General features: G+C 43.9%; 1 protein-coding gene across 1 annotated transcript; it reads left to right on the forward strand.

Annotated features, from left to right (window-relative positions):
* The first annotated feature begins 1051 nt into the window (after positions 1 to 1051).
* Positions 1052 to 27863, forward strand: mtmr7b (myotubularin related protein 7b). Its single transcript, XM_083922387.1, has 14 exons — positions 1052 to 1280; positions 2975 to 3100; positions 6279 to 6441; positions 6731 to 6888; positions 8624 to 8752; positions 8844 to 8978; positions 9111 to 9243; positions 9434 to 9543; positions 11478 to 11603; positions 19135 to 19184; positions 21202 to 21402; positions 23146 to 23280; positions 25686 to 25812; positions 26340 to 27863. The coding sequence occupies exons 1-14, from the start codon at positions 1257 to 1259 to the stop codon at positions 26706 to 26708; spliced, it is 1986 nt and encodes a 661-aa protein (XP_083778513.1). The 5' UTR covers positions 1052 to 1256; the 3' UTR covers positions 26709 to 27863.

The raw sequence follows: 27863 nt of genomic DNA on the forward strand, positions 1-27863 counted from the left end.
TATGTGATGCTCTGCTGAATGCTTAAGCACCACACATCTTTGAATCAGAGTGACATATCAATTCAGAGTTTGCTTCCTCCAGTCATGTGTTGTGATATCATGGCGTATATACACCAGCTACTGACAGTGTGTCCCTCTGCAATGTGACTCCCACTTGCTCTGCCTGATTGCTGCAACACACACACACTCACACAAGCCTGTGAATGTTCTCATTTGTCCAGGTCGTCGTTATCCCTAAAGCAATTTTAGTCAAAAGCAACTGGACTTGGTTATTTGTCTAGGAAGACGTTTCACCTCTCACTCAATAACCAAGTCCAGCTGCTTTTGACTGAAATTGCTTTGGGGACACACTCACACACATACACACAGACACACTCACACACACACACACACTCATACACACACAGACACAGTCACACACACACACACACACACACACACACACACACACACACACACACACACACACAGATGTGCTCAGATGGATCAGAGAAGAGCCCCTGCTGCTGAGGACGTTGGAAGAACACTGTAAAAAACAAGAAGCAGAAGCAGAAGAAAAACACATGATATTATGTAGCCCGTGCGTGTGACGGTTTTTATATCGTGTGCATTCAAAGACAGGCGGGAGAGGGTGCAATTCGCACACGCGCAGTTGCAGCACGACCAAGGATATATTATTAGACCAAGTTGCATCAAGACATTATTTAATACTTGGTCACAAATTTCAAAATAAAGTAGGGGTTTTAAATTATATATAACATCGTAGTATTATAAACATCGGGAGTCTGTAAACATATCCTGAGCAATCAGCTATAGTGAGCATAGGTGTTGTGTAACAATGGGGGTGAGGAAACGATATTTGGGATGTGAATAATGAACCAGCGGAACCATGGCTTACTCCCAATAAAATACTGAGTTTTATTTTGAAAAGAATAACCGGCGGTTGTGCATTGATCCTCGTTAACGTGACGACGCTGTTATCAGCGTCGCTATCTAACGGAGACGGAGACAGGGAGCTCGGGTACCGTTAGGACGGGCAGCGGTAGCACAGAAGCCTTATCCTTTAGTTCAACAAGACAGAGCCGGGGCACAGGGGCCGGAAACCATGGGAATATCCCAGGGTAGCGCGGGTACAACAGCCACGGAGAATACCGCTCATTCGTTGACTTAAATCAGGGAATATAACTACTGACGGCGAAATCCACAAAACACGGCGGGCCACTCTTTCTCCATCTCCACCATTTTGGTTGTCAGTGATGGAGCACATCCGGACCCCCAAGGTAACAGCACCACCACCAGTGACTTAACCTCTGTCCTTCATCTTTGTTTCTCTTCTGCCGCTGTGGCCGTCCGTTGAGCCTTTAGACACACGCTAGGTCCCGGTTCCCCCTCCACCCCCCTGTGCCTGTTACACCGCATATGTGTGAGGCGGACTGTCTCTGTGGGAACCGTCTTCTCCCCACAGTGACATCATGCTAGCGGTAACGTTACATGTCATGGCGCCGGGGGCTGAAAACACCTTGTGCCCGGACATTGTAGGCCAGTTTGTTTTCTACACTCATAGTGTGACCGTGACTATTCTTCAATAGAGCGTCCGATAATGGACTCATCCACTGAATCCCTGGCGTAGCTCTTAACACACCTGGCGCATGCGACTCCTATGATGCTCACGTGCTCATGCCGCCAACGACGTTTTATTGATTATTTTTTATTACTTATGGAATATGAATATGTATTATATTCTACCCAAGCATGATGCAGAATTGTGCTGGTAACCACCAACCTGGTAAACCGGTGTGCCAACCCGGCAAAGGCACACATGAACCCCATCCTCATGACTACATAACCGGGCTCTTGGTCTTTCATTTCAATTCAATTCAATTTTATTTACAGTGCCAATTCATAACAAAAGTTATCTCAGGACACTTATATATGGAGTAGGTAAAGACCACAATTTCATAGACCCAACAATTCCCCCATGAGCAGCAACAGGCATCTTGTTCACACAGAGGCGATGAAAACCTTCCCTTTAACAGACAGGAACGTCAGACAGACCCAGCTCTGTGGAGGACGGACATCTGTCTGCACCTGTTGGGGAGGAAGAAAAGGAGAGAGAAAGAGAGAAAAGACACACAGATGGACAGAGAGAGACAAAGACAGAGACAGACAGACAGAGAGACAGTCCCAGAGATGCAAGTAACCACAAAAGTAACAGTAACTATAATAATATGTATAGTAATATGAATATGACTTATATGTTAGGACAGTTGATACAGCAGGATAGTAGAAACAAGTGCAGCTAAGGTGATAGAATATGACAATGATAATAATTATGGTGGCAAACATGATCAATGATGAGTAGTGGTAATAACAGCTGTGATACAATAATCGGGGCTTGACACTAACTTATTTGCTCACCTGCCACAGTGGCTAGTGGTTTTCAAAAGCTACTAGCCACTCAGCATTCTCACTAGCCACAAATTTGTTTATATTGAGAAAAATACCCTATATAAAGGGCAGCTTCTTATCCATATCGGGGAAAAAATGGTGCAGGGATGTAGAAGAATAATTGGAGATATACCTCTACTGAAAGATAAATACTGTGTGTTTAAATACAGCATTTATGAACATCATTTGTCTACTGTATAACAACAATAAACACTGAAGTCTAATGCAATTCAAATACATACAATTCATCAAACATAGAACATTTAAATCTTTTTTATTGACAACCTTAGTCATGACTCTACATACAGGATATCGAAGCAGCAATCCCGTACAGGTGCATCTAGATTCTAAACATTAGACCATCATGACATTTTTCCCCCGACCTTGATTTTCACACACTTTAATTAGAGCTCATAATGTGTTGAGTCATGCCAGAGGCTACTGTGAGCTGTCATCATGGTGAGAAAGACATATTTCCTAACTATTGGTCATGTTTGATATGAGATTTTGTGTGTGTCTCTGATAGGTGGAAAATGTGCGTCTCCTGGACCGGTCATCAGGACAGAGAAAGGCCAGCATTGGGACTCTCTACCTTTCTGCCACACACACCATCTTTGTAGAGAACAACCCTGAGACACGCAAGGAGACATGGGTAAGCTGGAAGTAGGGTGCTGCTCTACCTTTGACTCTTGATCCATGTCACAGGCAAGGTGGATCATTTGGGTAATTGTATTAATAGTATAATATTTCTCTGTATCCATTGAGGCACAGAGCTCAGATAACCTCATCTAAAGTTTATCCTGGCTCTCTTTCTTTCTTCGCTGACTCATCCCCCTGTCTAACTCTGCATTGGCTGTTCCTGTGCAAATGGATAACCTGCTTTTAAATATTTCTCGGTCCATATTTCTTCCAAGACAAAGAATATAGAAATAAATACGTACTCTTTACATCTACCAACATCAGCTCCCCTTGAGGCTGTTGAGCAGAATGTGGACAAATACTGCTGCTCCATCTGTAGTGGATGGAGAAACTGGCTGTAATGAACGTGGATAATTCTTTAGACAACATCCTCCAGACATGCAGACAGATTTGTAACTGAAAATTAAAGGCAATATGAAGACAAATGTGCATTTGTTTGACAGTTACATCTGCTGGAGAGCAAGCTCGTCTCATCAGTCATTATATTAATTACAGAAATAGAATAGATTCTGCGTCAAGATGTCAAAATATTTATTACAATTATGTGAAGAGCTGAATTAAAGTGAGAGATATGAGCAGATCAGATCTTTTTGTTCTTTGACTATTGAAGAATAGCAACATCAAGACAAGCAGTGTTCAGAAAAGTTATGTGCTAGTTACTGCTGAAGACGTTCAAATTCAAAGTACTTTTGCTTACGACTTAGCCTAGAAAGAAAACGATCTTCAACATGAAGGAATCACAACATAAAAGATAAAGCAGTTGAAGAAATGAAATAATCACAGTGAAATCTTCACCTGACATGTTCATATTTAATCTACAAAACCGGCCCAGCCTTTGGAAAGGGTTGTTTCACTGCATCACTTTTCATTATGATGGATTGTGTGAGTACTGAGTGTTCAGACACACGTCATCTCATCTTCAGCCTCTTATCCGGGGTCGGGTCATGGGGGCAGCAGCTCCAGCAGGGGACCCCAAACTTCCCTTCCCCGAGGCCTCCTTCCAGCTGGACGTGCCTGGAACACCTCCCTAGGGAGGCGCCCAGGGGGCATCCTTACTATATGATCCTGAACCACCTCAACTGGCTCCGTGTTCAGACACAGGCAGGAGAGATTTACCTTTCACAGCTGGATTCTTGCGATAACACAAGATCATTTGACAATCATGTGACAATTTCTGGTAAATTTCCAGAAACTTCTATTCTAAAAATATTCAGAAATTGTGTGTGTTCCACAGGCTCAAATGTGTGGCTTCAATAGTCTTGTGCTCTGTGCTCAAAATAGTGGCCTCAATAGTCCAGGGTTCTAGAAATCAATGCACAGTGTATTTGCATGAAATCTGGTTGTTTTAGTCATGATTATGCTAAAATATATATCCTCCAACTATGTATTTAAAATCCCTGTTAAGGGCCAATCCTAAATTAAGTAAATTCCAGGATTATTCCCATTTATTCCCATAAATTCCTGTTAATTCCCGTTAATTCCTATGGAACGTTTCAAACTTTGAAAATTTATGGAATTTTGCAACCCTACATGTCACACGAAAATCCATCTCGTCAGGCTCTGAGTAATGCATTTGTCCACCGACCAATCAGCGTCCTTTGAGAAGCTACTGGCAGTTGAGTTGGGGGAGCACCAGTTTGATCAGAACTGGAGACTTTTTCTTCACTGTGAGAAGAGAACGACACTGAAGGCTTTTCAGGATGGAATATATGTTTTCTGTCTTCCTGATTGACTTTGGCCACAGTTTGATAGACAGATGGTTCATCCAATCATCTGCCAGGTATGATTTAAAAGTGCCTGTCCCTTTCCCAAACAATTTCCAATGAGGTCGTCAGGTTAAGGGAAGATGCCTCCCTTCCCTGTTTCATATCTATTGCAGGAGTTGGTGGAGGACACTGCCCTGTTCCTCTGGACCTGGTTTGATAAAACAGGCATCCAGGGGTCTCACATTTCACCTAGCAGGCACACACTGCATCAGCAGGGACAAAGAAGACACATGAAAATTAGCTTGTGTAAAATAAGATGACTGCTAGAGCAAGCGTCTACTTCTTCTTTTTCTCCTTCTTCTCCTTCTTCTTCTTGTTCACTGCCACACATCATCCATTTCCTGTAGAAAAGCACAGGAGCTTCCCCATGAACTGATGTTGACATTCCTTCCTGAAAGTTTTAGCTCACAAGACACATTACACAATAATGTGACAGATGTTTTTTTTAAGTGCTCATTAGGCGTGTTTTGGCCTCTCTGAAAGTTTCAGTCCACGTCTTCTCAAATGGCCATTCATTTGCCGTGTTTCCATTACAAAAAAAGGCCCCAGAGAGATTTAGAGACTCTGGAGGTGACATATCACTCTGAAAGGGTTTGGATCACTGGCGATCAGCTGATCAGTGATACAGCGATGCACCGCTCTTTCTCAAAGTGAGAAATACAGAATAGTTTGATTTAAGGTGGCCCGTATGATTCACAATGTCAAGTTATGTACAAGTAACATGAAAGAAAACACTCCACCTAAAGCATGGGTGTCAAACTCATCCACACTGGGCCATGTGGCTGCAGGTTTTCATTCCAACCAACCAATCATCTTGCTTGGTTGGAATAAAAACCTGCAGCCACACGGCCCTTTACTGGATCAGTTTGACACCCATGACCTAAAGATTCGAGGTGCTGTGAAAGTGATGTTGACAGACAGGCCGTCACCCCACTTGCGGTACTAACATTACGGTGTGTTGGTGTAAATGGGAGAGAGAGAGGGAGCATGCAGCAAAGTGCCTTGCATGTGTATGCACAGACCATTTTCTCTGCTGTGTTCTTCTACACTACAGAACAAAAGTGTCTACATTACTTCGTCTGTACGACCACACGTCACATCCCGCTGAGAGTTACATCCAATCAGCAATCGGGTAAATCTCAGGGACTCGGTCAAACAGCCTCCTGAGCGAATCACAAGCAAATTAGGGGCGTTTTTGGCGAGATAGAGCCGCCTCATTCAGGGTAGTCAACCATAGTGGAAACACACCTACTGATGTCACTAACTTGTGTACTTTCCATTGAAAGCCTTGTGAGTTATTCACAAAAGGACATGATAGAGAAAATGAAGGATAATAGGATATGTGTGTATGTCTGCTTGTTTCAGGTGTTGCACAGTATGGTGAGCAGTGTGGAGAGGCCACCCACTATCCCCTCAGGAAGTCAGCTGATCCTGCGCTGTAAGGACTTCCGGGTCGTCCAGATCCTCATTCCACAGGAGAGAGACTGTTTGGACGTCCACACCTCATTGGTCAGACTGTCACGACCAGGTGTGTGTGCGTCTGTGTCTGTGTGTGTGTGTTTATGTATGTTAGTGGTTGAATGAGTGGTAGAGTGATTTCATGCACAGCAACACTATAACGTAAACAAATGAGACAACCAGAAGCGCTTCTTGATTCCAGTCCTAGTTGTGGGGGGTATACTTTACAGGCGTGATGCACACAATTGCCTGTCTAACAGGATGTCATGAACGGGTGTGTTAAATGTTTTGCTTTAACAGTATGACGAGCACAGATATGAGCGATTACAAATGAATTGTTGGGTCCTCTCCTCTCACAGAGAAGTACAGTGAGCTGTACTGCCTGTCCTTCAACCCCAATGTGAACAAAGTGGAGAGAGAAGAGTCCTGGAACTTCATAGAGCTCGTGGGTGACTACAAGAGGATGGGAGTTCCTAATAACTTATGGGTTTCTACGGCGGCCAACAGTGAATACAGGGTCAGTCTCTTTGTGACTTTTTTTTTTTTTGAATTTGTAATTGTTTATTTGTTTTAAACAAGTAAAGACGTAAAAAATTAATTAAAAAAACAACAAAAATCCAAATAGTCAAACAATTAGACATTCCAAGCAATATTTGCAGAGCAATGAAAATCATAAAGCAAAATTTAAATGTCCAACTATTTTTTTCTTTACAGCTCAGAAAGGAGTGAGAAAAGGAATAGCTTATTTACTCTCACCCCTTCTTACATATTTAATTATTATTATTATTTTTTGCTTATATTAATAACATAATAATAACACTAATGACAATTATCAATGTTAATTCAGTGTATTATCAATTACATACTATATGAATTTGACCATAGACACGCATTTAACCATAGACGTACCCTAGACATTTTTAGACATGCATAAAGACACACACATACTGTCATATACTCTAGGGGCTCTCTTGTAATGTGCAGTGAATATGCTTTGTATTCAGGGCATTTACAAGGTTACTGATAAGATAGGAAAAGCCTTCCATCAGCATGGACGGCTTATCAGCAGCTGCCTTCTCTAAGGGCGCACTCGCACTGTCCATAGACACCAAATCTGTTCCAATATCTCTGGAACAATTTGGCCACAATTCAGCACATTGACCAAACACAGTGCAGCCGTATACAGGGCTCAGCCTAGACCTGTTCAGCTGAGTCTTGCTCTAGACTAAATTAATTAAATTCATGATACTGGTGGACTGCATATAGTGTGCATAATAACACATTTTCCAGTTGTTACATACATACTCACTGAAATATTTAATTGGGAATGACAGTGATGGTGGGAATAGTTTGACATTGTCTTTTCTTTCTTTAACTTAGTTTAGATAAGAGGTGATGTTGGAGAAGTGGCATATAGATATGTATGTGCAAAATCATCCCATGGTCTTTTTCGACACTTGCACACGTCAAATAAGCCATCGAGACAGTTTTTTCCCCGAGTGACCTATTAATGGAGATATCCCAAAATAACAGCAAACCTCTGCAGTAGCAGGAGAAGAGTCCCTACACAGAAAACAAAGCACCAACAACGTAGTTAGTGAACACAGAGTTTATTAAAAGAGTGTTTTCAAGACTTACCTACTGCCATGTCCATCTGTTAGCGACTCTCCCGGATAGTTTATACAAGAAAAAGCTGTCTTGATGGTTTATTGGATGTGTGCAAGTGTTGAAAAAGACTATGGGATGATTTTACGCCGGAATTACACTTTAATAAAAGTTAGTGTTATACAAAAGGATTATGTCCATGATATTGCTGTAACGCCCAATTGTTGCACATTCAGTTTAGCACAAAGACTGTACCTACTGGTCCTGGCTAAGAACTAATATGACATGTTCATTAGTGAGCTGTAGTGGCAGATGTTGATAGTCAAGAATATACTTATGAACATAACAGCACAGAACAAAAAGGCATTACATTACTCAGAAGTCTGTCGCATGTTAGTTATAATGGTATAGGGAAAATCATTAGCAGCAGAGTGACCATTCAGGTCATGTATAGAAATGAATACATTTGGCAATACTCTTTTTTTTGTTATTGTCAACAAATCCCATAAAAAGACCTGAATCAGCGTTGAATTGATCCAACTTTCTCTACATTCACTCTCATCTGCATTAGCTCACATGCAGTGTGGTCAGTATTCACAGATTTTAATGTGTGTGTGTGTGTGTGTGTGTGTGTGTGTGTCTTCCAGGTGTGCGATACCTACCCATCAGAGCTGTTTGTTCCAAAGTCGGCCACACCTGCCATAATCATGGGCAGCTCGAGGTTCAGGAGTCGAGGACGATTTCCTGCTTTGGCCTACTTCCACCAGGACACACTGGTCGGTGTGATGCCCACAGGGAAAGAGGGCAAGATCTGTACTAATGAAATGTGTCATGTGATAAAGAGTCTGATATTTGATGGTCATACAGGCAGCAGTGTGCAGATGTAGTCAGCCTCTCTCTGGCTTCAGTGGACGCTGTCAGGAGGACGAGATGATGCTGCAGGCTGTGATGAAGTCCAACCCTGGCAGTGATTACATCTATGTGGTGGACACCAGGCCCAAGGTAACACAACCACCCACACACGCACTTTCACTCACACATCTAAGTACAGCCACAGCAAATGATATACACTATGGCCTATTTTATTGGTGACTGTTCTCATATACAGTACTGTGTGTGTATGTGTGGGTCCAGCTGAACGCCATGGCGAATCGGGCTGCAGGTAAAGGCTACGAGAATGAGGACCACTACACCAACATCAAGCTCCAGTTCATTGGCATCGAAAACATTCACGTCATGAGAAGCAGCCAGCAGAAAATCATCGATGGTATGAAGAGGAGCGTGTGTGTGTGTGTGTGTGTTCAGAGTAAAACATACAAAGGTGCAGAAGATTGTGAAGAGGAAACAGCTGAGTGAAGAGGAGTTATCACACAGAGCTGCTTTCAGTAAATACACACCCTTCCTCTGATAGCATATTTTCTTATTTTCCTGTGTGTGTCTCCCTTTCTTCCATGCAGTGGGTGAGATGAGAGCTCCCTCCATGACTGACTTCCTGTATGGTCTGGAGAACTCTGGTTGGCTTAAACATATTAAGGCCATACTGGATGCCGGGCTCTTCATAGCCAGGGTGTGTACACAGACAGACACACACACCCACACTGAAACCACAATCATTTTTAATACTGAATACTGTATATCATCTGTGTACAAACTAAGAATCACTGAAGATCTTTTCAAGCTTTGGAGATAAACAACAGGGCCTGTATTTGCATCGCCAGCAGGACTCCTGAACTGCACTAAAGTTCCTCACTAACAATTCAAACTCTTCACAAAGCTGCTAAAACATATTTTACTAAGGAACTGGGACGAGTCCCCTGTCGCTATGGATGATGTCATATAAGAGGCGATGTAGGAGAAGTGGCATATAGATATGTATGTGCAAAATCATCCCATGGTCTTTTTCGACACTTTCACACGTCAAGTGTGCAAGTGTCTGTGATTGGCTGTGTTGGGTCTTGGGCTGTTTTGGGTATCAGTGAATTCTTGATAGAAAGACTTTCCATGAAACTTAGTTCACACTGCAGTTCCAAATTACCTGAATCTGATATTTTTCTCTCATATGTGACCCATGTATGATTTGCTTTTGACAGTGGGAACAGTACAAATCGCATTGAATCTGACATTTTCAAATCAGAATCAGACCACTTTTAAATGTGCTACTGAATCTGATACGTACTGGAGTTCTTTGAATGCGACCACAATCTGAACAGCCAGGTCGCTTTGACGTCATTCTGACCCGCACTGCACTGTTGTTGTTGTAAATGAAAGACAAATAAAGTTGATTAAAAAAAAAGTGTGCCACAGGCGGGAGCCAGGAACAGAATCAAAACATACATGGAGAACAGCCGTGAAGCAGGGTGGAGTGGAGGGAGAGTGAAGTTAAGTTCATAGTGAAGTCGCCACACACTGTTTTTTAGCATAAGCCATAAATCCTACAATACTGGTTGCCGTTGCCATGTTCGCTTCCGTAAACACGGTTATGGCGTGATGTCATCAATGATCAACTGCACAAGCAGGTCACCTCAGGAGGGTGAGCTGTTCACACAGTAATCCACAGACAGGCCACATTTAAAGACTAATGTGAACAGACAAACTAAAAATTGGATTTGCGCATTTAGATCTGCAGTGTGAACGGAGCCAAAGAGTCATATAGACTACTGACTGGTCCAGAATATGTGCAACTAATGATCAACCTCTCACACCGCTGACAGCTCGATAACAATGATCAGGCATCCATGGAAGAACCCTCCCAATGATCACACTACAAAAACTATGATGATAGTAGGAGGTGTAAACAACTATTTTTACAGGAAAGGAGGGACATTATTAAAGAAAAATTCAGAGTTGGGATAACTGTAAAAAAAAAAAGAAGCAAATATCAGCCTGGAAACAAATGTGGCTTTTCCTACCTCTCGACCTTGATCTCAGTGGTATTGGGTTGTTTCTGTTGGTTGGTGAAGTGACTGCATCCTTATAGGTCTACTATCATTTTACCGTCTCAGAATTAAGACGATACCTTTTTTTAAAGCTCACTGCCATTAAAGGTTTCTATAATGCTGCAGTGATCCCAGGAGGATTGCCGGCAGCAGCCATTTTAGGATTGATGTTATTTGTTCTCAGTGACTCAAGGGGCCTTTACATGATCAGCTTTTTGTGCTGGGCTCACCGCCAGGTTGGGCCGATATCTGATCCAGATAAGTTAGTTATTATCAGAGCCGATATCAGATCCAGTCATCGGATCAGTGCATCTCTAGTAATTGTGTCTCATGATATCTGGATGAATGATGTCATCAGGATACGGTTCTGTTGAAAGATGGAGGAACAGTTGTTTTGGCTTCAAATGTGGTCTGAGGCTACTGCTGTCATGGAACTGCTCTCTCTCTCTCTCTCTCTCTCTCTCTCTTTCTTTCTCTTTCTGTTTCTCTGTCTCTCTCTTTCTGTATTTCGGTTTCGCTCTCTCTCTCTTTCTGTTTCTCTCTCTCTGTGTTACTCTCTCCTCAGGCAGTAGCTGATGAAGGGGTCAGTGTGCTGGTTCACTGTTCAGATGGCTGGGACAGGACGGCCCAGGCCTGCTCTGTAGCCAGTATACTGATGGACCCATACTACAGAACCATCAGAGGACTCATGGTAACACACACACACACACACACACACGCACACACACACACAATACTGACAGTCTCTTATTCTAAGACCACATCAGGTCTTCTCTTTGATTCCATCCACCATCCATTCTTTCAAAGTCAAAGTCAGCTTTATTGTCAATTCGGCAATATGTGCCAGACATACAGAGGGATTGAAAATACCTTTCTCTCTGACCCACGGTGCAATAGTACAAAGTCCAGAGTTGCATGGAACAGAGGGGAGGGTGTTGAGCTTCCTTACAGCCTGGTGGATGAAGTGGTTGTCCAGTGTGGTAGTACAGGCTTGGAGGCTGCTGTACCTTCTCCCAGATGGCAGGAGGCTGAAGTGGTTGTGTGAGGGGTGGATGGGGTCACCCACAATGCGGGTTTCCTTAAATGTCCAGGAGTGAGGGGAGTGGGACACCAATAATCCGACCGGCAGCCTTCACTATGTGCTGCAGAGTCTTGCGGTTGAAGGTGGTGCAGCTCCCGTACCACACAGTGATGCAGCTGGTCGAGATGCTCTCGATGGTGCCCCTGTAGAAGGAGCAAATGATGGTTGGGGCTGCTCCTGTGATGTTCATGACCGGCCCATTGAGTTAAAACTCTTCAGAATCAAGCATGTTCCTGTGAAAATCTCAGAAATCTCTATAAACTGTAGAAATGTAGAGTCCAACCACTATATATGACACTTGTTGTGTCTCTACATCTCACTCATGGTTGCTACAGTGTCACACTCACTCTCATTAATCCAGCCTACAGATTTTTTTTTAGCCTTTTATCTTGATCTAATTATTTTTATTCAGATGTTACATAACTTTTATGACCACAAATATTAAATGAGCAAAGCCTCATGGGAAATGGGAACTGCGTATCGCTCCAATGATCGCTCCGCGTTTATCCAATGAACGAATGGGGATGAATGAGCGGCTGTCAGACAGAGAGAAAGCGGCCAAGGTTGGAGTAGTGGATTTTCTTACAGTGGAGAATCGGAGTTGCGTGGTTGATTTGCTCAGTTACACCTGAAGAAGAGAAAGGAGAAAGGAGGGGCTGAAAAAGCCAGAATAAAGAAGAAGCAGATGCTGGAGGAGAATGCATCAAAATGGTCAAAAATAATGGATTTATTCCGAAACATCCAGACATCAACTAGTGCTGCAGGTGATCGGACAGGAAAACGGTTAGCTCAAGCTTTGACATTATTGAGAATTAGCAAAACATTTGAGCTGAGTTCTTCATAGTTCCTCCTCAGTGGGGCGGTGTGTGTCATATGACACGGTTGTGTTGTCCGCAAACTTCACTATGTGGTTGCTGCTGAAAGACGGAGCGCAGTCATGGGTCAGCGACATAAAGAGCAGAGGGCTGAGCACACAACCTTGGGGGGCCCCCGTGTTTAGAATGGTGGTACTCTATGTGTTGCTGCCGGCTCGTCCAGCAGCCAGTTACATAGAGGAGTGTTGAGCCCCAGCTGGTCCTGTTTGAAGATCAGCTGCTGAGGTACGATGGAGTTAAATACTGAACTAAAGTCTATGAACAGCATTCTAATGAGGAGTTTTTTTGGTGTCCAGGTGGGTGAGGGCTGGGTGAAGAGCAGAACAGATTGCATCCTCGTGGATCTGTTACCTCGGTATGCAAACTGGTAAGGGTCCAGGGTGGGAGGGAGGGTGGATTCAGTGTGAGCCATGACTAAGGGCGCACTCACACTGTCCTGACCATCGGTGTACACCGCGGTGTTCGACGGTTACCGCCCCTTGAGGCACCCAAGACCTTGAGGCCACAGCTCACCGCTGCAGCTTCAGCAATGGAAGCTTTGAACATTGCCCACTCCGGTTCAATACCTCCAACCTCCACAGGGATGCCAGAAAAGCTCCGCCGGAGGTGTGAGTTGAAGATCTCTTGGACAGGGGCCTCCTCCAGACGTTCCCAGTTCACCAGCACTACTCGTTTGGGCTTACCTGGTTTGTCCAGACTCTTCCCCACCCTCTGATCCAACTCATCACCAGATGGTGATCAGTTGACAGCTCTGCCCCTCTCTTCACTCGAGTGTCCAAAACATACGGCCTCAGATCAGATGATACAACCACAAAATCGATCATCGACCTTTGGCCTAGGTTGCTCTGGTACCACGTACACTTATGAGCATCCTTATGTTCGAACATGGTGTTAGTTATAGACAATCCGTGACTAGCACAGAAGTCTAATAACTGAAGACCACTCGGATTTAGATCAGGGAGGCCGTTCCTTCCAATCACGCCTCTCCAGGTGTCTCCATCATTGCTCACGTGGGCGTTGAAGTCTCCCAGCAGAACTATGGAGTCCCCTACCGGAGTCCCATGGTGGACTCCATTCAGGGTCTCCAAGAAGGCCGAATACTCTGAACTGCTGTTCGGTGCATATGCACAAACAACAGTCAGACAGTTTTCCCCCCTACCACCTGCAGGCGTAAGGAGGTGACCCTCTCGTCCACCGGGGTGATCTCCAACACCGCAGCGCTCAGCCGGGGGTTCGGGAGCCGCTCTGCGCCTCACACCCTGGGCAACACCAGAGAAGAATAGGGTCCAACTCCTATCCAGGAGTATGGTTCCAGAACCGAGACTGTGTGTGGAGGTAACCCCACCAGATCTAACTGGTAGCGCTCCACCTCCCGCACAAGCTCTGAATCCTTCCCCGACAGAGAGGTGACATACCACCTCCCCAGAGCCAGCCTCTGCTGCCCGTCTCTGGTCCGTCGAGGCCCCCTCTGAATACTGCTTTATTTTCACCTTCACCTTTGCTGCACGGGTGGCAGTGAATAAAGCCGTATTCAGCCCAGCAGAATGTTGGTGGAGCTCCACCTACTGTACCTGAGGAAGAGTTACTCCGTCATTTTACCATTCAACCCCCTCTCATGTATACAAGGGGAACTTCAATAATCTCATTATTCCCTTAACCGGAGAAAGGGCATTTTCAGGTTACTGATGTGCATTTTCTTTGAGTAATTTCATTAGGCTTTCCTGATGCAGCGTGACAGGTTTGCCCTCGCTGTTCTCAGGCCAGTGGTGTCCCCAGCTCTGAAGGCACCGGTCCTGGCCTTCAGAAGCCCGTGGACCTCACCTGTCCGCAATGGCTTCTGGTTAACCCTGGTTGTGATTCAATTAAATTCAAGATTCAAGAAGCTTTATTTATCCCGAGGGAAATTATTGTGCAACAGTTTCGATACAAAGGCGGAAAAGGATCAGAGTAACAATAAGCATAAACATAAATCAAATCAAAATAAAGCTAACGTCAGATAAATCAAGCAATGAACCAAGTGTGACAGAGTGCAACAGACGTCGTGGTTAAGCGTAGGTATATACAATATACAACAATACGCAGCGTGCAAAACGTACAAACTAGATAAGTGAGAAGGAGCGATAAGTTATAAGTGTTAAAAATGTTAAAAATGTAGCAGCATGTCCTCCAGAACTAAGTAACAGTATGGCACAGTGGAGTGTAGCAGCATTTCGTACTTAAGTAAGTTACAGTAACCACAGTGAAATGTAGCAGCATGTCCTAAAGCACAGTAAGTGTATCAGCAGATAGTTACAGTAAACCATTAATAAATAAATAAAGTGATGTAGTGGTGGTATAAAGTGACAGTGTCGTATAGCAGCATTACTTACTGAAGTAAGTGAAAGTACAACTGAATAAAGTGGTGCAGTGATGGTATAAAGTGACAAAGTGACATTTTCAGGATACAGTGTCTCCACTGTTCCTTACCTGACTGGGGGGAGATGAATTATAAAGTTTGATGGCCGCCGGAAGAAAAGACTTCCTCCGGCGTTCAGTATTACACCGTGGGAGAATGAGTCTATGGCTGAATGTGCTTCTGCTGGAGGTCAGCAGCTGGTGGAGAGGGTGAGAGTTATTGTCCAGGATGCTGTGCAGTTTAGGCAGCATCCTCCTCTCAGACACCGCCACCAAAGAGTCCAGTTTGACCCCCAGGACGGAGCCAGCCTTCCTGATGATCTTACTGATCCTCTTTGCGTCTGCTGCCCTCAGTCTGCTGCCCCAGCACACAACAGCAAAGAAGATGGCACTGGCTACCACTGACTGGTAGAACATCCTCAGCATGGTGTTACAAACATTGAATGACCAGAGCCTCCTCAGGAAATAGAGACGACTCTGGCCCTTCTTGTAGACAGCCTCAGTGTTCTTGGAAAAGTCCAGTTTGTTGTCCAGGTATACTCCAAGATATTTGTAATCCTGGACAACATCCACAGTCACGCCGTTGATGGAGATGGGTGTGGGGGCAGATTTACTCCTGCGGAAATCCACCACTAGCTCCTTAGTCTTGGTGGCGTTTAGAATCAGGTGATTAGCTGCACACCAGTCGACAAAGGAGTCCACAAGGCCCCTGTACTCCTCCTCCTTCCCCTCACTGACACAGCCAACAATTGCAGAATCGTCAGCAAACTTCTGCAGATGGCAGGACTCAGAGAGGAACTGTACAGGGTGAACAGAAATGGGGAAAGAACAGTAAACAACCAGAACGATCACGTGTGAAAACTCCCTCGGCAGGTAGTATGGCCGCAGACTCACGGCAAGCAGCTCAATGTCCGGGCTACACACACACTCCTTTACAGTCACGTGTCCAGGATGACACCACTTGTTGTTAATAAGAATAGCAAGTCCCCCACCTTTCCTCTTGCCACTCTCACGGTGACTCCTGTCCGCCCGAACAGTCTGAAAGCCGTCCACAGTTACGTTCGAGTCCGGGATGTCCTCGTGGAGCCACGTCTCCGTGAAACACAGCACACTGCTCACACGATACATCCACTGAGTCTTCACCAGGCCCGCCAGCTCGTCCATCTTGTTAGCCAGCGACCTCACGTTCCCCATGGTGATGGAAGGGAGAGATGGTTTATATCTCCTCTTCTTTTCCCGTTGTTTACGTCCAGCCTTACATCCCCTGTACGTTCTCCTCAGTTCTTTGGGGATTTCAGGCCTCTCCCGCATTAGCGCCGTTGGTGTTAGCGACAACAGCTGTTCACGGGTGTAAACAATGGAGCCGCCGCATTGTTGCGTCCAGACGGAGACGCGGTCGGCAAAAATAGTCCCAAGAATGAGACAAACGGACAAAAAACACGTAAGAAAGTTCACGAACATAGTTGGCTAAGGTTAGCACTACGACTTACAGGAAAAAGTACTAATAAAAAGACAGTAAAATAAGATAAAATAGCAAAAAAGTGCGGAAAGGAGAGGGAGCAACTGTTACTGGCTGCCGCTTTACACAGCGCCGGAACCGGAAGTCTGATGGTGATGGTCTTGGTGGTGGTTACATCAGCAATGCATTTTCTCATGTCGGAAGTGAAAGTGTCTGTATACTCTTCAATGTCTGCGAGGTTGTTGTAGGTGGCTGCTTGCTTGAACATCTCCCAGTCTGTGGTGTCAAAGCAGCAGAGGCCCCCTGTGGCCACACACGTACCCGCTTCAGATCTGGTTTGGTGACTTTAACCTTTGGTCTGTATGCAAGCATTAGCATGACACTGAGGTGGTCAGAGGGCCCGATGTGGGGGAGGGGGATGCTTTGTATGCTCCTTTGTGTGAGGTGTAAACCAGGTCCAGAGTATTACTTTCTCTTGTAGGAAAAGTTCACATATTGGTGGAATTGGGGGAGAACAGTCTTGAGATCTGCATGGTTAAAATCCCCAGCGATGATGAACAATCCGTCTTGGTGTGCTGTCTGTTGCTCACTGATGGCGCTATAGTGCATCAGTAGGGTTTGTAGTGTGGGGAATATAAACAGCAACAAGCAGAATCTCTGTTATCTCTCTCAGCTGATAGAAAGGACAGCAGTTTATGATCATAACCTCTTTACTCTCTTCGCCCTTCCTTGATTGATTGATTGATTTGATTTGACTATTAATGATATAAAATTTGAAACAGCACTCTGAGTCTTACATTAAAATGACATAAATAGACAGGGATGACACAATAAAGCCCAAAGGCTTATTTCCTTTGCGGTCCCTATGGGGCAGGACAAGAGGGCAGCGTAGCGGCAGATCACACATCAGTCATTCAAACAATTTATATATTTACATACATACATAAGTCACACATTAACATAAAAAAATATAAAATAACATTGGCATTCAAGCCATCTTTTCAAAAATGTTTAAAACTGCTGATGCTTCTGACTGACTTCAGTGAAGCAGGTAACCTGTTCCAAAGGCTTGTTCCAGCATGAAGAAAAGACTCTTTGCCCAAATTTATCTTAACTCTGGGTGAACTTCAATTACTCTGTTGAAATCATTTCTAAAATAATTGGGCACTTCCCTGTAAACAATCCTATGAACCATGCTCAGCTGCATCTGAGATACACTATCCTCTTTAACCTTTAACCCTCCAACCCTCTCTAAGTGATATGATTCAAGATGGATTCTCATGGGGGGGTCCAAAATAAGCTTAATTAACTTATTTTGAGAGGTCTGAAGCCTATGTTTCAAATTCATTGTAACACCATTGTACCATGAGCCACATTAATCATCTGCATATAAAAAAGATGATGGGAACAAGCCGACTATGGATCATTTATATATAAAAGACAGGAAAGTGGTCCCAAAACACTCCCTTGAGAAACCCCACAGTCTATGCCTTGTGGTTGAGACATTGTACCCCCTATGTCCACCACTTGCATTCTATTCTCCAGATAGGAGCCCACCCATTTAAATGCTAGTTCACTAAAACCCATGGTTTTCAGTTTATACAATGTTATATAGTCCTGTTTACAATATGAGTGATACACGGGGTAATGGTCTCCGTAGCATCCCTCAAGAACCTGGATGGCATGGAGTCCAACCCTGGTGCTTCAGAGCCATCAAGTCTTTGGAGCTTCTCAAGAACAAGTGCCTCAGGGCGCACTCACACTGTCCATCCGTACCGTGCCCCGTGCTTTAGGGTACTTGCCCAGGCCCGTTTGTACTCACACTACCTGGGCCTCGGCGAATGCTTCTTGCTGCCTATACGTCATCACACCTTAACACGTCACATGCATTGATTGACGTAGATGCGTCGCTTTGTTTACAAATCTTTCCATAGACCTTTTGTGCGTCTTGTCCGACTGTTTCTGAATATTTTCATCGACCAAATCTGCAGTAAACACTCCACCTCCGCATCACACAAACGTGAACCTTTCACCGCCATTGTTTTAAATGTCTGCACGTGGTCCCTCCTTCTTTTTACTATGTCCCAACAGGCGCACATAAAATGACATCAGAACCGCCGTAGGCCTCGTGCTCTTGCTCGTACACGTGCGCACGCTCGTGCTCGTACATGTGAAAACGTGCTTTACAAAAGCCCACCTCTCCAAACGGGCCGGTGACGGCAAGCGTGCCGCAACTAGGAGCGGTACGGTTGCACTCACACTGGTCAAACGAACTAGAATTTAGCCGTGAAACATGCTTTGGCATGGTACGGATGGACAGTGTGAGTGCGCCCTCAGACACCTTTTCCTCCCCTCTTTGACCCCTCTTTGCCTCTTTCATATCTCCTCCTCCTCTTTCTCTCCTCTCCTCTAGGTGCTGATAGAGAAAGACTGGGTTTCCTTCGGACACAAGTTCTCCCACAGGTCAAAACACACTTTACCATCATTACACAGAAATTTGATGTGCCTTTTGGTTGGTTTGTATGGATGGGTAAGAGAATGTGTATGGAAGTAAATCTGTGTCGACTGATTTTGAAATTGAAAAGCCATTGAAGTTCTAGCACTGATTATATATGCATCTCTGTCTGAGAAGAGAAACGGGGAGCAGGAAGGTGGTGTGTGTTTGTTTGTGTGTGTGTGTGTGTGTGTGTGTGTGTGTGTGTGTGTGTGTGTGTGTGTGTGTGTGTGTGTGTGTGTGTGTGTGTGTGTGTGTGTGTGTGTGTGTGTGTGTGTGTGTGTGTGTGTGTGTGTGTGTGTGTGTTGTCCTGATGGACTCCTTTGCTGAGCACATGTACGAAAGGTAAACTTGGAGGACATTTGGTCTCTAACAGTGGTGATTGCTACAACTTCCCTTTAAATGTCCCCAAAAAGTGGTGAAATATGTACTGCTGTGTGTACATTTCATTGACTAAAGACGGGCTAGAAAGCCTTCATCTTTTGTTCAGAATCAGCTACTTATCACAGGTAACCAGAGCAACTTACTTCTCATTCATCCCCGCAGCTCCACAGTTCTTTACACAGTCGGACGCTCAGCTTCTACTGACTTCAATGGGGAAGTGTAGAGAGGGTTGTTTCACTGCAGCCAAACTAGACGCTCATTGGATAAATGCTGGGCTTTGGCCCGCCCATTGGACGCTCAGCGTCTCTGGGGCAGTGGGCTGGCCCGGAAGCTCGGCTTCTGCATGATGATAAGATGAGCTGTCTGAGGCGGAATCCTTTTTTGATTGACAGTTAAATGAGCGAATCAGCGATCTTGAAGAATAAACATCCAGCGGAGCATTTTCCAAGTTTTCCATTCCGTTGTTCTGAACTGATCCAGAGACTTTACCGATCCCCAGAGACTTTGTCTTTGTTAAAAACGACTACTGTTGTGTTTGAGGACTCCGTTCTGTCACTCTGTGGTTTCTTTCCCCAACGAGCAGCGGCAGCTTCAGAGCTTCTCGCCCCGTCACTCACAGGCGGTCACACTTCACAGTAGCCTGGCGCAGCAGCTCCAGCTGGGCCAAGGCCGTTTAAGCAGCCTAGCTCTGCTGCCATTGAGAGGACACTGGTCGAGTCCCTGGAAAAGACGCCTAGTTGGTACGACAAGGTCATGGATCATTATCTTGAAAAATGAACGAAGGGTAGAATTTACATAGAAATAAACAAACTTAGCTTCCCCTCCTTGAAAGACCAGCAGTGAACCATTAAAGGATTAACTACTTAGGAGTTTGCCAATCCTGCAGCTGCTTCGGAGCCTCAGTGAAGGGGGCGTTGTTTGTCCCAGCAGCTGAGTGAGCGGAGACGGGCAAAAACCAGAGTCACTATAGGCCGAGCATTCACTCCATGGACTGAGAGAAAGGAGAGAAACGCCATTAAAACGCACGCCCACATGGCTACGCTTGTCCTTGATGCTAACATCACTTTCAACTTTACTTAGCAGGAACAACTAACGCTAACGGCTAACGCTAACTGTCAGTCAAACTCCTCTAATCCTTGTTTTTATGGTGTGATTTGCTGGAGGGGACGGGTTCAAACAGACTCAAACAGACTCTGGTCTGGAGCTACTGGACTAGGTCTGACCAACCTGGCAACCGGACTGCTGGAGTTATTTTTTGTTGTTGCGACTATGATCTTGAGACACTAGATGGTGGTGTTCTGCTCATTCTCCATATTCAACCTTTGACAAATGAATGAGTAGATACAGTTTATTATAGATAGATATAATACCTTGCCACATGAAGATGCATCTTCACGTTCTCTTTTTGGGCGCTTGTGTTTCCCTCCTTCTTGAACTCAGGAACAGAATCACTGAGTTTTTATTGGAGGATCTGTAGAGCACTGAAGTGTGTCTGACCAGCTCTTTAGAGTTACCACCCTTTTATCTTCATGTATGCCTGTTCAGTTGACTCATCTAAATGTGTGGAGTGATGGTCAGTTAAGTTCAGCTGTGTCCCTGCAGGTATGCCCACCTGGATGGAGATCCTAAAGAGGTGTCTCCTGTCATCGATCAGTTTCTGGAGTGTGTGTGGCAGCTGTCTGAGCAGTTCCCATGTGCCTTTGAGTTCAATGAGCGCTTCCTCATCGCCATACACACACACATCTACTCCTGTCAGTATGGGTCCTTCCTGGGCAACTGTCAGAAGGAACGCAGGGATATGAGGTAAGTACGGACACACACACACACACACACACACACACGCACACACGCACACACAAGATTGTCTGACATGTTGAATCAGAGGTGTTCTGTCATGAACGGTACAGAGATAACACAAAAGGTGGTGCAGACACGGACAGAAAGTAAAAGTACAAATCAAACGTTTAATAATATAAACAAACAAACGCAAAACACTACAAAGAATACAATAACTAACTAAACAAACACTGGAACAACAGCAACGAGAAGACGACGGAAGATCAAGGAGACGGACGGGAAACTAGGGGGAAAACAGAAAACAAACACGATTAGTAAACTTACGACGGGGAGGGTGAAAATCACAACGAGAAAGGGGATGCCAGTCCGGGGGGAATAGTTTTACCAATACAGGGTCAACGACGGTCCGGCGCTGCATGCCTGTCAGCTTGAGGTATTTAAGGTGGTGAGGTAATCAGCATAACAGGCTGCAGCTTGGGGGAACGCCTACCGGACCTAGACAGAGAAATGGGAAAGAACACATGCAGGGAAACACAGACAGAGGGAGACAAACTCACACAAAAAGGAAGAGAGGAGGGTACTGACAGAACCAGATCTTGACATGTTCACAGTTTTGCCGCCTATGTCAGAAATAAACATAGTATACATAGTTTTTATGGTGGCCATTTCCAAATGGTAAACATAATAAGTTATTTTGTCTTAGCATTTTATTGTTATGATAGTAACTACTTAAGAGGTGAAAGCAGTATATATGTTTTTGATATCCACTTTATACCCAAACTTGCTTTAACATGCACATAGCCATAGATAGTGTGTCTAAAATCAAATAGAGTCAAATATTTACGTAACTTAGTTTTATTCCCACTTTATACTTGTTGACATTAATATTTTATTGTTGATCTCAGCAGTCAACTTCCTATGCACTATATTGGTCTATCAAGGACTTAGAAAAATTGTAATAATACATGAATAATCATAAGAAATTCAAAGTATATCACATCTAAAAATGTTCATGTTCCACAGCAGCGCCGTGTTACCTTATTTATGACACAGTACCGTAACATCCACATAATCCTGAATGAACTTTGTCCAGGAAGATAAGGATGAGCTGTGAGGAGTAGCGCCCCTCACTGGGGTTCAGGCTGGTTAAATATTCACATAATCATATTGCCTTGAGAATCTTAAAGGGACACTGTAGCATTTTAGGTAATGTATTACCTAAAATCAATTTGGTGTACAATTACCTCTGCCAACAATCTGACTTATCCTCCAGAGAGAATAAATTCTTATCTGTATTAACATAGGACGGGTAGGCTCTATGGAGGCTTCCATGTTCTTCCGGGTCTACAAAAAATCTGAATGGCCGAGAGGAACATAAAGCACTACATGGCACCGGTAAGGCTAAATGCGTTTTAGCTCAGAGCCAGCATTACTGTGGAAGACTGGAGATGAGCTCAGTGAGACGCGCTTGTCACTGCCCCGGCAAATTTCAAAGCCTGCAATTTTGTTCATAATGCAAGATCATAGTTATGCCACACCATTAAATACAGACCTAAAATAAGTCTCTCACTGCAGTATCATAAAGTTGTTGACTGCATTGTTGGCTGGCGTCTGTGTGTGTGTGTGTGTGTGTGTGTGTGTGTGTGTGTGTGTGTGTGTGTGTGTGTGTGTGTGTGTGTGTGTGTGTGTGTGTGTGTGTGTGTGTGTGTGTGTGTCCGTGCGTGCGTGCGTGCGTGTGTGTGACTACAGGCTTGGTGAGCGCAGTCATTCTGTGTGGCCTCAGATGTGGAAGGACAGAGCCGAGTACACTAACCCCCTGTACAAGGCGGACCTGAGCCAGAGCCAGGGTGTCCTGAGACCCAACACCACCCCCTACTGCTTCAAGTGAGAGTTTGCAGCAAACACCTAAATCTAAATACAGGGTTCCGACACATTTTCCATTTCAAAATTCCAGAATTCTCCGAGAATTTTTCAGTCAATATTAAACATCCAAACTCCTAACCCAGACATGTTCAATGCACAGCATTTTATTCAAGCTAAACGTTAAAAGAGTGAAATTAATAACTGTGAACCTGTAACTCTACAGACAGGAACCGTAGAGATGGATAATTAAAGTAATAACTGTGAACCTGTAACTCTACAGACAGGAACAGTAGAGATGGATCATTAAATGAATAACTGTGAACCTGTAACTCTACAGACAGGAACAGTAGAGATGGATCATTAAATGAATAAGTGAACCTGTAACTCTACAGACAGGAACAGTAGAGATGGATCATTAAATGAATAACTGTGAACCTGTAACTCTACAGACAGGAACAGTAGAGATGGATCATTAAATGAATAAGTGAACCTGTAACTCTACAGACAGAAACAGTAGAGATGGATAATTAAGTGAATAACAGTGAACCTGTAACTCTACAGACAGGAACAGTAGAGATGGATAATTAAATGAATAAGTGAACCTGTAACTCTACAGACAGGAACAGTAGAGATGGATCATTAAATGAATAAGTGAACCTGTAACTCTACAGACAGGAACAGTAGAGATGGATCATTAAATGAATAAGTGAACCTGTAACTCTACAGACAGGAACAGTAGAGATGGATCATTAAATGAATAAGTGAACCTGTAACTCTACAGACAGGAACAGTAGAGATGGATCATTAAATGAATAAGTGAACCTGTAACTCTACAGACAGGAACAGTAGAGATGGATCATTAAATGAATAAGTGAACCTGTAACTCTACAGACAGGAACAGTAGAGATGGATCATTAAATGAATAAGTGAACCTGTAACTCTACAGACAGGAACAGTAGAGATGGATCATTAAATGAATAAGTGAACCTGTAACTCTACAGACAGGAACAGTAGAGATGGATCATTAAATGAATAAGTGAACCTGTAACTCTACAGACAGAAACAGTAGAGATGGATAATTAAATGAATAACAGTGAACCTGTAACTCTACAGACAGGAACAGTAGAGATGGATAATTAAATGAATAAGTGAACCTGTAACTCTACAGACAGGAACAGTAGAGATGGATCATTAAATGAATAAGTGAACCTGTAACTCTACAGACAGGAACAGTAGAGATGGATCATTAAATGAATAAGTGAACCTGTAACTCTACAGACAGGAACAGTAGAGATGGATCATTAAATGAATAAGTGAACCTGTAACTCTACAGACAGGAACAGTAGAGATGGATCATTAAATGAATAAGTGAACCTGTAACTCTACAGACAGGAACAGTAGAGATGGATCATTAAATGAATAAGTGAACCTGTAACTCTACAGACAGGAACAGTAGAGATGGATCATTAAATGAATAACTGAACCTGTAACTCTACAGACAAGAACAGTAGAGATGGATCATTAAATGAATAAGTGAACCTGTAACTCTACAGACAGGAACAGTAGAGATGGATCATTAAATGAATACGTGAACCTGTAACTCTACAGACAGGAACAGTAGAGATGGATCATCAAATGAATAAGTGAACCTGTAACTCTACAGACAGGAACAGTAGAGATGGATCATTAAATGAATAACTGTGAACCTGTAACTCTACAGACAGGAACAGTAGAGAGTAAACATACTGTAAATAAATAAAATAATAATAAATTATAAATAAAATGTAGATGACACGTCAGGAAAAAATTCACTAAATGAGAATTGCACGGCTAATTGTAACCATGGTAACCTAAGCCCATTCTACAGCAGCTTGATTAGCTTCATATCATCCACAGGTCGGCTGTGTTGCTGTGTTAGTGTGTTGCTAGTAAACTTGTTTTGATTTATATTTATTAAGATATTTTATTTTAGAAAGTGAGATAATAGTCTGGAAACATTTTTCCAACTCTTTTCCCTTTTTCCAAACTGATCCAGACGTGGAAATGACTCAACCTAAATTCCAGACTCTTCCAGACTGCGTAGGAGCCCTGTAAATAAAATCAGGAAAAGTCATAGAAAAGAATGTCCAAAAAAAGAAAAAAGTCATAGTATAGTATGTCGAAGAAGTAAAAAAAAAAAGTCAAAATATAATATGTCCAAAAATGCTTAACTCAGTCATAGGAGAGCCTGTCTAAAGCATTTATCGGCTTTCTTAAATAAAGCCACACAAATGATTGTAAATGTGTATGTTATGGACTATTAAACTTGACTGCAGATAGCATTAAATTACCTAAATAGGTCTTGAATTTGTTTTTCTGACACTGCAGATATCCTTGTTCCCAGCTTGTCAGTCACACACATGATTCTCTTTCCTCCTTGTCTGCAGAATGTGGAAGGGTCTCTATAACCACGTGGAGAAATCAACGCCTCCTCGCCAGTCACCTGCGGACTTCCTGTCTGCTGTGAGGGACGATTCCCAGCAGCTGGAGGAGGAGCTGACAAATCACCAGGAGGTACCGCCAGGAGGAATCGCCCACCACCACCACCACCTGGGCTCCAGACAAGGCATACAACACACAAAGACACCCCCACAGACACACCATAACCCTGTTCAACAGCCATAGGTGCCGAATGAATGTGTTTGAAGTAGACATCAAAGAGAGACTTGAGTCGGGAAATGAGAAAATGGATTAAAATGATCTTGTTGTCACAGGAAAACAGAGGAAATAAAATGTTTGTAATGTATGAGCCTAAAGGGCTTCCGTAAGTTTTAAACCAAAGTCTAACATCCACTACAAACAAGTTTCCACATGCTGCACCTATGAGAGTTTATATGTTTGTGTGTGCAGGACACACACTGTTTTTTGTAACATTTCAATATTAATTTATGATTTAATTTCATCTCTCACATATAACCCACTCTAAATATATATAGATATATAGAATATACACAGTGAGAGGGGGCTTTAACATTGCTGAGATATGAATGGGAGACAGCTTTAATTAAAGAAGAGTATGTCTTGTTCTCTTGTTCCTGCAGAGGATAGCAGCCCTGACAGGGAAGCCAATCACGTGGGAGAAGGTCACGGTTCCGAGGAGGAGGACTAGTTGCCTGTGGCAGACACCCTGTGGGCTGGACCCGCCCACCACTTCCACAGACCCAGTCACCAGCCCTGCACAGGACAACGGTTACGCACTCTCCTCCGAACCAGCACACCAGAAGACCAAGGACTCAGTTCTCACCCTGCCTCTAGGGCTGCACACCCAGCTCAAGAGCCACAACCCTGACGACCTCTCCACCTGCAGCGACCTGGAGTCGGGCGTGGGCGACCTCAGCAGCCGCTCGTCCAGCGGCGGGGACTACGGCAAGGACCCGGACTCGGACGAGACTGTCTTTACAACCGCCTAACTGGAAAAAGGGAACACTGCCTCCTGGCTGGAACGTGGTGACTGCTCTTTATGCTTATTCAAACACCTGGAGGGGACGAGTTAAAGTTGGCCACTGACTGAAACTGTAGATCGTCTCATTCCTTCTCAGTCTAAAGGGATGCTCAGTGAATTAGGGAGAAAACTCACTGGCTGCTGTTCACTTCACTGAAAGACATTTCATCTGACCTTTTTTTTTATTTCTGTTTTTGTTGTTGCAGAAGGCCAGGAAGGCTGTTTGTTTATATGTGTATGTGGTTGTTAGCTGGTCTCAATGCCCCTCATCTGTACTTTCTTTAAGGAATGCACTATTACTACTGTGAGATGGATCAATGATACAATATGATCTCCTACACTGTGTAGGACACAGGCCCGGTGAGGCCAGGGAAACAGGCTGATGAAACACTGACACTTTCAGAGAGTAGAACAAACACAGAGACAAAGCTTAACTTTATTGACTAAATGACTCATTCACAGTCTCCCCTTCCTTCTTCACTGTACAATAGCATTATGATACAGCTTTTTCTTTGTAGGGCCATTAGACCTTTGAGCTTTAGACACACTTGAAGAAGCAGATAATGTGTGGACCTGCTGTCTGAAAGAGTCCTTGACATAACATACTGTACTATTGTCTGAGTCATGTAAACTCTTTCTCTGGGATCTTATTTGTTCATGTAGAGGACAACAGATTGATGTGTCTGGTGATGTGAACCATCATCACATTTCACGCTTTATAACTGACCAGAAGAACACAGGTCAAGTTAGAGAGCTGCTGATCTGGAAAACCTCAGATGTTCTGTGTGCAGTCTAAACACTGGCAGGTCAATGAGACGACAGGCTAAAACACTCACTTTCTTCCCTGAGCTCAACTTAGAGGAAACCTTGTCTTCGATTGCACTCTGGTCTTAAAGTGAAATCCCGGTATAAAATTATCCCACGGTCTTTTACGGCACTTACTTACATCAAATAATCCATCGAGACAGTTTTTTTTTCATTTAAAAACTATTAACGGAGAAATCCCGGAGAGTCGCTAACAGCCGGATGTGGCCAACAGTGATTAGCTCGGGGCAGCACGGTGAAGACATTCAAAGGTATTTTTTAACCACTAGTACTGCTCAAAATAACACAATAACACCTC

Source organism: Echiichthys vipera (genome assembly GCF_963691815.1).
Source record: "Echiichthys vipera genome assembly, chromosome: 2".
Classification (NCBI taxonomy): domain Eukaryota; kingdom Metazoa; phylum Chordata; class Actinopteri; order Perciformes; family Trachinidae; genus Echiichthys; species Echiichthys vipera.